The sequence below is a fragment of the Lathyrus oleraceus genome, chromosome 3 (genome assembly GCF_024323335.1).
Source record: "Lathyrus oleraceus cultivar Zhongwan6 chromosome 3, CAAS_Psat_ZW6_1.0, whole genome shotgun sequence".
Classification (NCBI taxonomy): Eukaryota; Viridiplantae; Streptophyta; class Magnoliopsida; order Fabales; family Fabaceae; genus Lathyrus; species Lathyrus oleraceus.
The window spans coordinates 376,502,983-376,518,649 of record NC_066581.1 but is presented as its reverse complement, the minus strand read 5'-3'; the positions used below and the strand labels follow the sequence as shown (position 1 = coordinate 376,518,649).

The 15,667-nt window shown below is 30.2% G+C and overlaps 1 protein-coding gene and 1 pseudogene across 1 annotated transcript; both read left to right on the top strand.

The window, feature by feature from the left end:
- The first annotated feature begins 1,240 nt into the window (after positions 1-1,240).
- Positions 1,241-10,174, top strand: LOC127127807 (transcription factor bHLH62-like; annotated as a pseudogene).
- On the top strand, positions 6,474-10,174 carry LOC127127806 (transcription factor bHLH62). Its single transcript, XM_051057092.1, has 8 exons — positions 6,474-7,656; positions 7,763-7,999; positions 8,351-8,416; positions 8,511-8,579; positions 8,739-8,810; positions 9,037-9,258; positions 9,636-9,738; positions 9,864-10,174. Exons 1-8 carry the CDS (start codon positions 6,916-6,918, stop codon positions 9,884-9,886), a joined length of 1,533 nt encoding a protein of 510 aa, XP_050913049.1. The 5' UTR covers positions 6,474-6,915; the 3' UTR covers positions 9,887-10,174.
- Positions 10,175-15,667: the final 5,493 nt, after the last annotated feature.

Here is a 15,667-nt window from a genome sequence, read left to right as displayed (position 1 = left end):
TGTAAATCATGAGTCTTACAATGTCTCCAAGTTATTTAATGAAAAATGTCATCATTACCATTGATTCTTTAACAGGATCAACTTTTCTTCAAATAACTATGCCGATAAAGAAACTTTTTTTCCTCAACTGTGACTTTCTTAACTACTCCAAAAAAAAATTAACATAGACGTTAGAAGTATGAACTCATTTGATTGATTGATTGAATGTGTTAAATAATTTACAAAGTGTGATATTTATAAATAAAATTATCTTACATGTCATAAATTATCGAGCTATACAGAAAATATTGTCTCATTAGTCTATTAGGTAAATAATGCATGTGTGTTTTCTCTAAGATATGAAACATCCTACCCTACGTTCAAGTTGAAGTCTTCTACTTACAAAACTTGAAGTATTTGTTATTTATATTACTACATAACAAAAATGATGTGTTTAACTCATTATATGTGTACAAAAACTAACACACATTTTTCTTCATGTAGACTAGCTTAATCGATGCTCAAGTAGGCTGAATAAACACATTATTTCCATCAGATAGTATATATAACAACCACATAATTCTTTTAAAACGTTAAGATGTGCTAAACCGACCTAATTTATTAGAAATGTCTAAGTTACAAGATGACATGATATATATGAAGTAACAAAAGGAGAAAGTATAAATATGTTGGTAATGTTTGCTACAAAAAACAATAATATGTACACAATAATGAGAGAGATTGAAATAGAAAAACAAAAGTAACAAGTTACTGACTACAACTATTTATACAATCCAACACAAGAAACAATAGTACTACTACTATTATAAACAACACCAAAAACTCAAAAGGTCAAACATTGAGAACTTAAACTCAACCTTGTTCTTGCTTAGATCTCTATATAGTCTCCCCCTATCATAACTACATCAATCCCCTTCTTCCTTTTCTCTCTCCCTCTCTCTATATATCTCTCTATCTCTCTCTTCACTTTTTCTTGCCTTTTTATTCCAACAATTTCACGATTTTCATTCATCACTTCAACCTCATCATCCAACTCACTTTTTTTTTCTTTCTAATGTGACATGATTCATTCATATTCATAATACCAATTTCATCTTTCAACTTTATTTCTTCAATTCTTTGTCTTTTTTGTTTCTGTCTCCTTAGAAATCAAGGATACAGTAGTATAATCCTATACAACAAATCCTATACAACAAATCCTATTCAAGTAAGGTCGTTTTAATTCTTCACCTTTACCTCCATGGAAAATCAATTTTTTTCAAACACTAATCTTCATTTTGAACAATCACATCCTACACGGAAATCACTCTCACTTTCATCAAAACAACAACACAATCAAGAATGTTTCTACACACCAACAGATCAATGTGTTCATCAATTTGACTCAGCACTAAGTTCAATGGTATCTTCACCAGCAGCTTCCAATTCCAACATGTCACATGAAAACTTTGTCATCAGAGAATTGATTGGAAAATGGGGAAACATTGGTAATTGTTCTGATGAGATCTCACACTTTGGTTGCTGCAAACTCTTACATTAATAGCAATAACAATACTTCATGTTACAACACCCCTTTGAATTCTCCTCCTAAATTGAGCATTCAAAACATGAGTTTGAATTCAACCGTTGCGCAATTCTCAACCGATCTTGGTTTTGCTGAAAGAGCTGCAAAATTCTCTTGCTTTGGAAGTAAGAGTTTTAATGGAAGAACAACAACACAATTGAGTCAAAGTCAAAGATCTACTCCATTGATGGAAAATGGAAAACTCTCTAGGGTTTCAAGTAGTCCATCATTGAAAGAACTTGGATCTCAATCTCAAGAGAACATTCATGATCTAATTAAAGTTAACTATTCTCAAGAAGAATCAACAATCTCTGAGAATGGTAACAAAACATCTCCTTATGTGAATTCGAGGAAAAGAAAAGCATCTTCCAAAGGAAAAACCAAAGAAAATTCAACTTCTAGTAACCTTTTAATGGTAAGATAAAAATTGAATTTTTACTTGATTTTCTTTGACCCTTTAAGTTAAAATGGTGATTTCATATCTTAAATCCAAAAGGGTCATTTTTGTTTTTCAATTAAAGGCATGTGAAGTTGGTGAAGATTCAAATTCAAAGCGCATGAAAACAAGTGAAGGTGAAAAAGTTGAAAATGGTAAAGTAAAAGCAGATGAAGAGTCAAAAGGAGGTACAGATAGTAATAATGGAGGTGATGAAAAGCAGAATAAGAGTAACTCAAAACCACCTGAGGCTCCAAAGGATTACATTCATGTCATAGCAAGAAGATGTCAAGCTACTGACAACCATAGTCTTGCAGAAAGAGTAAGAATTTTCACTGTCATTTTCATTCCAAAATTGACACTAACAATCATGGTCTTAAATTCAGGTTACTCTTAAAATTCTCCTTAGTGTTCATTATGGTCCTCCTCAGTTTAAGAGATTAATTTCCACAGTTGTACATAACAAAATACTCAATTTTTACCCAAAAAACTTAGAGTTACAATGAATCTGATGTATTGTATACGTAATTGCAGTTGCGAACCTGATATATTATGCATGTAATTGCAATTGCAGACCACAATTTTAAGTCACGTCGACAATATATGTATCGGTCTTGAAATTTGACATTATGTAAAATTAAATTTTGTTATAGATTAGAAGGGAGAAAATAAGTGAAAGAATGAAGTTTCTAGAAGATCTCGTACCCGGTTGCAATAAGGTACGAAAACAAATAGATAAATTTAGGGTTTAGAGACTTTGATGGGTTAATTTGTGTTATCTAATTTTTGGTTGTGAATTTTATTATTACATGTAGGTTACTGGAAAAGCACTTATGATTGATGAAATTATAAACTATGTTCAATCATTGCAGCGTCAAGTTGAGGTAAGATAATGCTTCAAAAAATATGTCAACTTTAGGAATTAAATATAATTTATTTATTTTTAATTATTTTAAAACTTAGAGGAAATAAGCATATTTTCACTTGATGTTAAGATTTCTTGCTCATTAAGATTTTAAATATTTTGGTTTGGATTTTCTTTTTGGAGTTCCTATCTATGAAATTGGCTTCTGTAGAGGGGATTTTAGTATTGAAAGCATAATCTCAAAAGATGTAAATTTAAGGGCTCTAGATAATAGGTTTGCTTTTCAATAGATAAATAAAAAGTATTTTTTTTTATATCTATTAACCTGTTCGTCAAAATTTTTAAAATAAATGAAATATCGTAGATTTAAACTCTACGTCCTATAATCAAATATCTCGGTTACATAGCTATCAAATGAGTTGTATTAACGAGAAACTTGTATTGTTTTTTTATTAATATAAATTTGTTGACTTTTTATTATAATTTTTGTTAGATATTTCAATCAAATAATTCTTTGGCACACCCAATATTCTCTCAAGATTCCTCAGCACCATCCTTTTATGGGCAAACACCAGCAAAATCCAGCAATCCAGCATAACATTTCTAATGGAACTATGCCACACAACTCATTCGACCCATTAGAAAATGCTTTATGCCAAAACCTTGGCATGCACTTATCTTCACTTAATGGATTCCATGAAGCTGCCTCTTAGGTAATAATCAATTTTTTCCAAATTTTTCTTCAAAAAATGTTAATCGCATTTTCAATCACCATTCAAATTCATCTTTCTATTCTCGATCATCAGATCAATACCAACTATTCATATTCTGATTTTATAAAGTTAAAATGTACTGTAAATCAGTTAACATTGATTTGACTATCTAGATTGTGTGATTGTCATAATTAATCATTTCTGTTGCAATATTGTATTTTAAACCTAATTTATAAAATTGAAATGCAAATTAATCGATTTTGATTCTGATTTCCGTGACTTCATCCAAAACATGATTTTTCTTAGTTGAATCAAATTCAATTTTTTTAACCTAATAGTTTCATTTTATGCAATTTTTTACCTAATTAATCTTGTATAATGATTTTCAAATTTTCAACATCCATTAACATTCTATGAAGATGACCTCCACACAATTGTTCAAATGGGATTTGGACAAAATGACAATACGAAAACACCAATACAATTTCAAAATTTGAATGGTAATAATATAATGTAAATAAATTATTAATATTTATAAATTAATAATTTAAAAAAAAAAAGTAAACATCATTTTCATTAGACCTAAAATAAAATAATTGTTGACATCAATATTTTTGTCGAATGCAGGCACAAATCAACTACCCCTATGAAATTAAGCTTTCATTACGCCTGAATTAAAGCTAAAGAGGAATAGGAACATTGCTGTTGAACACATCAACAACAAATTTAATTGGAACAACCTCATCAATTATTAAGCCATTATTGTTATTATTATTATTAGGTTTATGATTTTTATTTTTATTTTTTATCTTGGAGGTGGTTTTTTTCTTTTGTAAAAGTATTTACTGTAAAATCTTTAGGATCTTGGTGCAAATTCTTATTATTATGGCACCAATTGTGAGATATAGTGCTAATTAATTAAAGGCGTTTTTGTGCCACCTATCATTATCACTCTTCACTTTCTCTATTATTTTATGTTTTGTGTATAAATATTTTATTTTTAAATTGTTGATTTATCTTTTTGAGTTACCTTAAGTTAAGAATGTGTGATTGGACCTAATTCAACCCTACAAAACCGGTTGGTAGAGTGAGGGTTGTCCCCACTTATAAAGTCATGTTCATGTCATATATTGTCTGATGTGAGACTCTTAACACACCCCTCACAGGACAGGACTGGACATATATTGTCCGATGTGAGACTCTTAACACATCTGGAGCGTGGAAACCGATAATGAAAACCATAGTAGGTGGTCCACCGGATCTTAAACAATGATCTGATACCATGTTAAGAATGTGTGATTGAGCCTAACTCAATCCTACAAAACAGGTTAGTAGAATGAGGGTTGTCCCCACTTATAAAGTCATGTTCAGACCATATATTGTCCGATGTGGGACTCTTAACACCTTACTCACATTTTCTTGGACCCAAATTTCACATATTAAATATACTTGATTTTCCAATCAGGATCAGACATTCGTGATTTAAAGTTGATAATTTTAAAAAATATATATTATTTTTCAATCTTACGAGTGAGATCAAACTAATGATATTATTTTGACGGTGTGATGTGGAAATATTTATCTAAAAAAATTAAATTTTTCTTCTCTTTTTTACGTACATATATTGGTTATAACAATTAAAAATATCAACACATATCTATAAATTTGAGAATTCAAACAAAATTCAATCTAATAATATCGATGTTTAATTAGTTAAATTAAGATTTTACTGATATTTGTATATGATTTATATATCTAAACAGATCATAAAAGAATTTTCTTATGTCTTTATCAAAATCTCATTATATGTCATGTCAATTAACCTTATGTTAATTTATGTTGGTAACCAGCTGTAATATATATAGGGGGGTCTTACTTTTATTAATTTAATAATTGAATCTCTCTTTTTTTTCTTATTTCAATGATGATGACATTTGGTAATTAACTTGTGATGGGGTCAACCATAATTTCTGGCATTTTCTTTATGTTTTTTTATTACATGTAACTTTTTTAGGTTCACCAACAGCAGAGAAGCTTCTGTGCACTTTAAATAATTTTCTTACTTTATGAAATTAAAAAATATATCCAAAAGCATTTAAAGATTAATTAGAGGTTAAAAGTTATAACTACCCCTTTATATAAAAATATATATATTCTTTGGTAAAAATAAAAACTAAATTTTTTTTAACTATAAAGGAATCCCCAGGTTGGCACAGTGTTGAAATTCTGACTAGGCCTAATCAACCATTGAGCTTTATAATTTCATAAATTTTATTTAATTAATTTTCTGAATAAAAAAAGTTGTTTATAGTGGAATTCAGGTTTGGAAAAGATACTCTATAGAGAAGTTGTTAGGAAAAATCCAGATTATAAAGTTTAAGAAAAGATTTATAGGTTCTGATCTTGACAATTTAATATTGATGGGTCTATAATTGTTTTGCAGAATATTGTGATTAAATTATTATCAGAAAGATGCTTTGAATGTGGTGCTGTTTACAGAACAGTTGCATGTATTAAATATATATTGACAGAATTAATTATTCTATAATAGTATGTTTTAATTTTCTTTTTGGGGTTCTAAAGAAGTTAAAGAAATGCATATGGAAAGTGGTAATCTGACACACTTGTCTCTTAACATTACAATGAACTAATCATATAGAGACGTGTCAAGGGATGGATTCATGTATTATTTATTAGAAATGTCTAAGTTACAAGATGGCATGATATATTTGATATAACAAAAGCAGAAAGTATAAATATGTTAGTAATATTTGCTATAAAAAACAATAATGTGTACACAATAGACGGAGAATGAGAGAGATTGAGATAGAAAAACAAAAGTAACAAGTTACTGACTACAACTACTTATACAATCAAACACAAGAAACAATAGTACTACTACTATTATAAAGAACACCAAAAATTCAAAAGGTCAAACATTGAGAACTTAAACTCAAACTTGTTCTTGCTTGGATCTCTATATAGTCTCCCCCTATCACAACTACATCAATCTCCTTCTTCCTTTTCCTTTTCTCTCTCCCTCTCTCTATAAATATTTCTCTATCTCTCACTTCACTTTTTCTTATCTTTTTATCCCACCAATTTCACTCTTTTCATTCATCACTTCAACCTCATCATCCAACTCACTTTTTTTTCTTTCTTTCTATTATATCATGATTCATTCATATTCATAATATCAATTTCATCTTTCAACTTTATTTCTTCAATTCTTCGCCTTTTCTTTTTCTGTCTCCTTAAAAATCAAGGATACAGTAGTACGAACCTATACAATAGATCCTATTCAAGTAAGGTTGTTTTAATTCTTCACCTTACATCCATGGAAAATCAATTTTTTTCAAACACTAATCTTCATTTTGAACAATCACATCCTACATGGAAATCACTCTCACTTTCATCAGAACAACAACATAATCAAGAATGCTTCTACACACCATCAGATCAATGTGTTCATCAATTTGACTCAGCACTTAGTTCAATGGTATCTTCACCAGCAGCTTCCAATTCCAACATGTCAAATGAGAACTTTGTCATCAGAGAATTGATTGGAAAATTGGGAAACATTGGTAATTGTTCTGATGAGATCTCACACACTCTGATCGTTGCAAACTCTTACATCAATAGCAATAACAATACTTCATGCTACAACACCCCTTTGAATTCTCCTCCTAAATTGAGCATTCAAAACATGAGTTTGAATTCAACTGTTGCGCAATTCTCAACTGATCCTGGTTTTGCTGAAAGAGCTGCAAAATTCTCTTGCTTTGGAAGTAAGAGTTTTAATGGAAGAACAACAACACAATTGAGTCAAAGTCAAAGATCTACTCCATTGATAGAAAATGGAAAACTATCTAGAGTTTCAAGTAGTCCATCATTGAAAGAATTTGGATCTCAATCTCAAGAGAACATTCATGATCCAATTGAAGTTAACAATTCTCAAGAAGAATCAACAATCTCTGAAAATGGTAACAAACCATCTCCTTATGTGAATTCAAGGAAAAGAAAAGCATCTTCCAAAGGAAAAACTAAAGAAAATTCAACTTCTAGTAACCCTCTAATGGTAAGATAAAAATTGAATTTTTACTTGATTTTCTTTTACCCTTTAAGTTAAAATGGTGATTTCATATCTTAAATCCAAAAGGGTCATTTTTGTTTTTCAATTAAAGGCTTGTGAAGTTGGTGAAGATTCAAATTCAAAGCGCATGAAAACAAGTGAAGGTGAAAAAGTTGAAAATGGTAAAGTAAAAGCAGAGGAAGAGTCAAAAGGAGGTACAAATAGTAATAATGAAGGTGATGAAAAACAGAATAAGAGTAACTCAAAACCACCTGAGGCTCAAAAGGATTACATTCATGTCAGAGCAAGAAGAGGTCAAGCTACTGACAGTCATAGTCTTGCAGAAAGAGTAAGAATTTTCACTGTCATTTTCATTCCAAAATTGACACTAACCATCATGGTCTTAAATTCGGGTTACTTTTAAAATTCTACTAAGAAATAGTTTCATTGTTCATTATGATCCTCCTTAATTCAATAGACTAGTTTCTCCAGTTGTACATAAAAAATACTCGATATTTACCAAAAAAAATTAGAGTTACAATGAATTTGATATATTGTATATGTATTGCAGTTGCGAACCACAATGAATCTGATATATTTTGCCTGTAATTTCAGTTGCAGACCACGGTTTTAAGTCATGTCGACAATATATGTGTTGGCCTTGAAATTTGACATTATATAAAACTAAATTTTGTTATAGGTTAGAAGGGAGAAAATAAGTGAAAGAATGAAGCTTCTACAAGATCTTGTACCGGGTTGCAATAAGGTGGACAAAAAATGATAAATTTATGGTTTAGAGAATTTGATTGGTTAATTTGTGATAACTAATTTTTTGTTATGAATTTTATTATTACATGTAGGTTACTGGAAAAGCACTTATGCTTGATGAAATTATAAACTATGTTCAATCATTGCAGCGTCAAGTTGAGGTAAGATAATGCTTCAAAAAATAAGTCAACTTTAGGAATTAGATATAATTTTTTTTACTTATTTTAAAAATGAGAGGAAATAAGCATATTATCACATGATATTTAGATTTCTTGCTCATTAAGTTTTTTAAAAAAATTGGTTTGATTTTCTTTTTGCAGTTCCTATCTATGAAACTGGCTTCTGTCAACACAAGGGTGGATTTTAGTATTGAAAGGCTAATCTCAAAAGATGTAAGTTTAAGGGTTCTAGATAATGGATTTGTTTTTCAATAGATAAATAAAAAGTATTCTGATCGTCAAAATTTTCAAAATAAATAAGATGTCGCAGATTTGAATTATGTGTTTTATAATTAAATGTTTCTGCTGCATAACTATCAACTGAGTTCTTATCTGAGACTATTGTATTGTTTTTTTTTATTAAGATAAATTTGTTGACTTTTAATTGTATTTTTTTTAGATATTTCAATCAAATAATTCTTTGGCACACCCAATATTCTCTCAAGATTCCTCAGCACCATCCTTTTATGGGCAACAACACCAGCAAAATTCAGCAATCCACAATAACATTTCTAATGGAACTATGCCCCACAACTCATTGGACCCATTAGAAAATGCTTTATGCCAAAACCTAGGCATGCACTTATCTTCACTTAATGGATTCCATGAAGCTGTTTCTCAGGTAATAATCAATTTTCTCCAAATTTATCTTCAAAAAATGTTAATAGCATTTTCTAATCATCGTCTGTTCTCGATCATCAGATCAATATCAACTATTCACATTTTGATTTTATACAGTTAAAACGTATTGTAAATCAGTTGACATTGATTTGACTATCCAGATTATATGATTATCATAAACAATCATTTATATTGCAATATTGTATTTTAAAACTAATTTATCAAATCAAAATGCAAATTAACCGATTTTGATTATGATTCCCGCAACTTCATTAAATATTCTTTGTTGAATCATATTCAATTTTTTTAACCTAATAGTTTCATTTGATGCAATTTATTTACCTAACTAATCTTGTATAATGATTTTCAATTTTTCAGTATCCATTAACATTCTCTGAAGATGACCTCCACACAATTGTTCAAATGGGATTTGGACAAACCGACAATAGAAAAACACCAATACAGTTTCAGAGTTTAAACGGTAATAATATAATATAAATAAATTATTAATATTTATTAATTCATAATTAAAAAAAAAAGTAAACATCATTTTCATTAGACCTAAAATAAAATAATTGTTGACATCAATATTTTTGTCCAATGCAGGCACAAATGAACTACCCCTATGAAATTAAGCTTTCATTACGCCTGAATTAAAGCTAAAGAGGAATAGGAACATTGCTGTTGAACACATCAACAACAAATTTAATTGGAACAACCTCATCAATTATTAAGCCATTATTGTTATTATTATTATTAGGTTTATGATTTTTATTTTTTTAATCTTGGAGGTGGTTTTTTTTTTCTTTTGTAAAAGTATTTACTGTAAAATCTTTAGGATCTTGGTGCAAATTCTTATTATTATGGCACCAATTGTGAGATATAGTGCTAACTAATTAAAGGAGTTTTTTCTGCCACCTATCGTTATCACTCTTTACTTTCTCTATTATTTTATGTTTTGTGTATAAATATTTTTTTTAATTGTTGATTTATCTTCTGAGTTACTTTACTCACAATTTTTTGGATCCAAATTTCAGCATTAAATATACTTGACTTTCCGATCAAGATCAGATATTCGTGATTAAAAATTGATAATTAAAAAAAAAATATTATTCTTTTTCAATCGTAGGAGCGAGATCAATAACGATATTATTTTGATGGTGTGTGAATATGAGAATATTTATGTAAAATGATTAATTTTTTCTTCTCTCTTTTACATACATATAGTGGTTATAACCATTAAAAAACATCAACACATAACTGTGAGTTTGAGAATTCAAACAAAATTCTTTTATATTATGTCTTTATCAAAATCTCATTATATGTCATGTCAATTAACCTTATGCTAATTTATGTTGGTAACCAGCTGTAATATATATATAGTGGGGTCTTAGTTTTATTAATTTAATAATTTAATCTCTCTCTTTTTTATAAAAAAAATTCAATGATGATGACATTTGGTAATTTACTTGTGATGGGGTCAACCATAATTTCTGACATTTTCTTTATGTTTTTTTATTATATGTAACTTTTTTAGGTTCACCAACAGCAGAGAAGCTTCTGTGCACTTTAAATATTTTTCTTACTTTATGAAATAATAAAAATTCCAAAAACATTAAAAGATTAATTAGAGGTTAAAAGTTATAACCACCCCTTTATATAAAAATTGTCAAAAAAAAACTGATTTTTTTTTAACTATAAAGGAATCCCCAGGTTGGCACAGTGTTGAAATTCTGACTAGGCCTAATCAACCATTGAGCTTTATAATTTCATAAATTTTATTTTATTAATTTTCTGAATAAAAAAAGTTGTTTATAGTGGAATTCAGGTTTGGAAAAGATACTCTATAGAGAAGTTGTTAGGAAAAATCCAGATTATAAAGTTTAAGAAAAGATTTATAGGTTCTGATCTTGACAATTAAATATTGATGGGTCTATAATTGTTTTGCAGAATATTGTGATTAAATTATTATTAGAAAGATGCTTTGAATGTGGTGCTGTTTACAGAACAGTTGCATGTATTAAATATATATTGACAGAATTAATTATTGTATAATAGTATGTTTTAATTTTCTCTTTTGGGTTCTAAAGAAGTTAAAGAAATGCATACGGAAAGTGGTAATCTGACACACTTGTCTCTTAACATTACAAACGACTAATCATATAGAGACGTGTCAAGGGATGGATTCATGTATATTTGTTTTTTATCAAAAATGTGAATAATCATTAAACAGATCATAAAATAATTATTAGTGTATTTGATTAGTGATTAACAATTGAATTTGTACAAAGGTTATGTTGAATTTAATATGTTTTTGTCTTGTAAAAAACTTTCTATTTGATTGGTATCTGCGTTGATCAGAATCAGAGCCTTCTGGACACATTCTTTCTGAGTAGCATCTGATAATCTAATATTTTGTATCTGATGTAATTTTCTATTTGATGTTGGATCAAAGTCCTGCACACTAAGAAAAAATTTCGTTAGAGTACCATTTTTGTTTCATCCTTTGTTATCATCAAAATCTTAGAGAGAGATATTGTAGAACCAACTTTGTTCTTACATAAAGGTCATTGAAAATTACAATTTCCCAAAATTTCGAGAGGAAATGAGAGGAATTTTAAAGTCTATCATCTAATGTTGTTGTTGCTCCTCCTAGTACCATTAATTTTGGTTCAGATCACGTGTAACCATATGAGACCACTTATCAAATATATGACAATACAGAGCATCTCCAAATGATTATTCGCACTCAGACACATGTCATGTTTGCATCCTCTATTAAAGATTTAATTTTTTCTAGTCTATAAGTTATGTCTCTTTCCATATGCACCATTGACTTTAGACCATCATACCATATGTCATATAATAATAAATTAGTTGTGTCTTTAAATCATGTTCCATATGTGTCATTTATGATTGATGATGATACTTTTATTCAATTAGCAAACATCGGTTTTGTCACCACAACTAATATGTCACTTTTCAATGTGTATTATATTCCTAGTCTTACTTCGAGTCTTAATTGTGTTAGGAAATTGTATGATTGCAATTATTCTATTACAGTTTCTTCCACTTATTTTTGTGTGCATGATCCATATTCTAGGAGACTGATTGGGACAGATAGTAGATAAAGGGATCTATGTTATGAATAAGCTAAAAGTCTCTGATAAGTGTCAAATTTCCATTTAATACATCGACACTTATCAGATTACTTCACAAGCAATTGTTATAAAACCCTTGATTTATCTATGAAAACTAAAGAAACGCCTATTTTTGGTGGATCGGAGAATTACATAACCGGAGTAGGTTCACTTAGGTCTACAACAAGAGAATATGAAAGGAAGTCTGAAGAAGGAAGCGTTGCTTAAGTGATATAGCAGATCCCGTTTCCGAAGTTAACTTCTCTGGAAAGGCCAGCTGTTACGCTAACCATGTGTAAGAATATCTAAATTTCTATTGTTAAGGTTAGATGTAGTAATTATATTCATGTACTAAATAGATTGTGGTGTTCTATGTAAATCTACTCATGTTGTAATATTGGTGAATCTTTATTCTTAATGCTTGTTTTAGCTTTGCAACCTAAAAACATGTTTTCATGGTGTGACCTGACATCGAAAGGAGCTTGTCATTACTAGATCTAAGATAATCATCTACTGAGCACTAAGCCTATACATAGCTATATGCTCAATATCCACACATATTATAGAAGGATTCGTGTGGAGTCTCGCTACTTTATAATTTTGTTGGTACTTAATGCTCTGTGATGGTTAATAGTAACATATATATTTCTCTTCGATAACACACTGATTTCACTATGCGGAGACCAAAAGGAGGTGCGAATGAAGATAGTAGGTGGTAGTATTATAAGTTGATTAGAGAAGCGTATTACTAACCTATAGATGTGCATGATAGATATGTAATGATGAAATATAACTCCAACAAGCATTCTTACCCCGGTGTTCCTTCCTTCTGCTCCCTATTATGACTTTTTTGTCCCCTATGGAGTCAGATTTTCCTGAGTTGAGATGTGCCTTCGGGTCCTCCTCAGATGTTTCGGATGATTGATATCTTTCACCCTTATACCGATCTTAGATATTCTTTCTCCTTGAGCGTGTTGTTTTCTCACCCAGTAACCGGTGTTTTAACAACATGTCTATCTTCGAGTTTATTACCCAATAACCGGTAATATCTCGTCTTTCGTCGGCTGAGTCCTTTGTGGACATCCCCGTCTGAGTCCAGATTTTTATCCGATGTGTCCTTTGTGGATAACTTTGCTGTATTGGCATATTCCCCAATACACGCATCTTTGCGTCAGCTCGAGTCTTTCATCGATTTATTTTCGTGGAATTCCTTCGTATCTCCCACTAAGTTTTCAAGTCGTGACCTGCTCACGCATTTTATCTTGTTTCCCCCATAGTCTCTGTTTCCTTAGTGAGTATGTTGCTCCTATGGATCTTCAGTTTCTCCTAATTTCTTTTCCTTTGTGACAATTATTCACCATGAAGATTTTATTTTTGCATGTATACATTTGCATCATGAGGTCTCTTAGGGACAAAAATTCGTCTCTTTGTTATTATTTAAGCCAATTCTACCTCGTCGAGACGAAGATTTTAACCTTCATATCTCCGGATAGAATGACCTTAAATAGGGGCATCTGTAAGACCCTAATTTTGACCCTAAGATCCCTCATGGCATCATATCATTGCTCAGCGCATTGCCTCAAGGATCCTAGCATGTTTGGCTCCTTAACCCTAAGGGTGGGACTTGTGTGAGTGGTTTGAGACCACCAAGCATGCTTGTATTGTATAATATCGCTTTTCTTATTTTTGATTACTAACCAAAAGCACAAAAATATGTCACTAACTCTTTTTGTTTTGAAGCTTAAGTGATCATGTGCTCCAATGTTCCTAGGAGGCACCTAAACTCAATGAAATGGCTAGATGAAGATGAGAAAAAGCATGACAATGATTCACAAAGTTCCTAATCATAAAATATGTCTCCCAAGTATCTCAATTTTCCAATTTGATCAAGATAACCCAAAGGGCTTGAGGATTGTTTCCCAAGGAAACCCTAATTCCACTATGCCTTGACTGTGCCTTGTCCATGAAGCAATCTCAACCTATGATCAAATTTAATCAATGGAAGTTCCTTCATTCATTATTTTTATGCATGTATGAGCCTATTTGAGAATCCTCAATCATTTATTCATCAAGATTGGAAGTTTGGCCTTGAAAACTTGACCAGTCAAGTCATCTGACTAAGCTGAGTACCAATGAGATATAACTTTTGATGTATTTGTCAAATGAAGATTACCCTAAGAGAAAAAATGTTCTTAACAACCATATGAACAACTTTCATTTTCATCAAAAATCCATTTGAAACTTGAAAGGTCATCATTCATTTCAGAACATTATAGGTCTATTGACACTGAAATATCCAACTTTACTTTCTTAGTGTTAACACTTGAATGGTATTTGTGAATCATGGAAAACAATCCAACTAAGACAAAATGAACTTCATGTTCATTTTAAAAGATCTGACATGACCATCACGACACATATTTGGATGGAATTTCTAGTCAACAATGTGATACTAGTGACCTATACCTCTTCTGCCATCCTGAAAACTGCACAACTCATCTGGTACATAGTAAAAGGGAAATAAGAAGACATTGCCATAGCCATCTCTAACAAAATTTGGTAAATTGTGGATTCCCCCAAAAGGGATGTCCCTGGATCCTCGGTTTGAGTATGGGATTGTGTATGCATCACGGTGTTGAACTTTCAGATCATCACCACCTCATGCAGGTAGCTAAGATAGACAAAGCAACCATCACAAGACACTGCATGATGTGCATATATATATATATATATATATATATATATATATATATATATATATATATATATATATATATATATATATATATATATATATATATATATATATATATATATATATATATATATATATATATATATATATATATATATATATATATAGAGAGAGAGAGAGAGAGAGAGAGAGAGAGAGAGAGAGACACCACCACCACAAGAGCTACATAGCGACATGGTAGGTATGAACATATAGGAGTTAACTTTGATAGCAAAGCTTATGCTGTGAGAGTTTGCTTCTCATATGGATGGAATATCTACTAATGGGTCAATCTATTATGAGTGGGATGGTAATCATGGTAGTTAAAATGGAATACTGAAATCTTAAGATGAAGATGAAGAAGAACCATAAAGGATAAATGACAAAGAAATTCCCAATGAAGAAGAATAATTGACAAGGTACCAAGAACATCATTGTGAAAATTTTACTTCTTTATTTAGTTTAACATTATTTGGTGAACAAATTATATGTTTTTATGTAGTGTAAAAATTTGCATTAGCCATAGATATTGGACT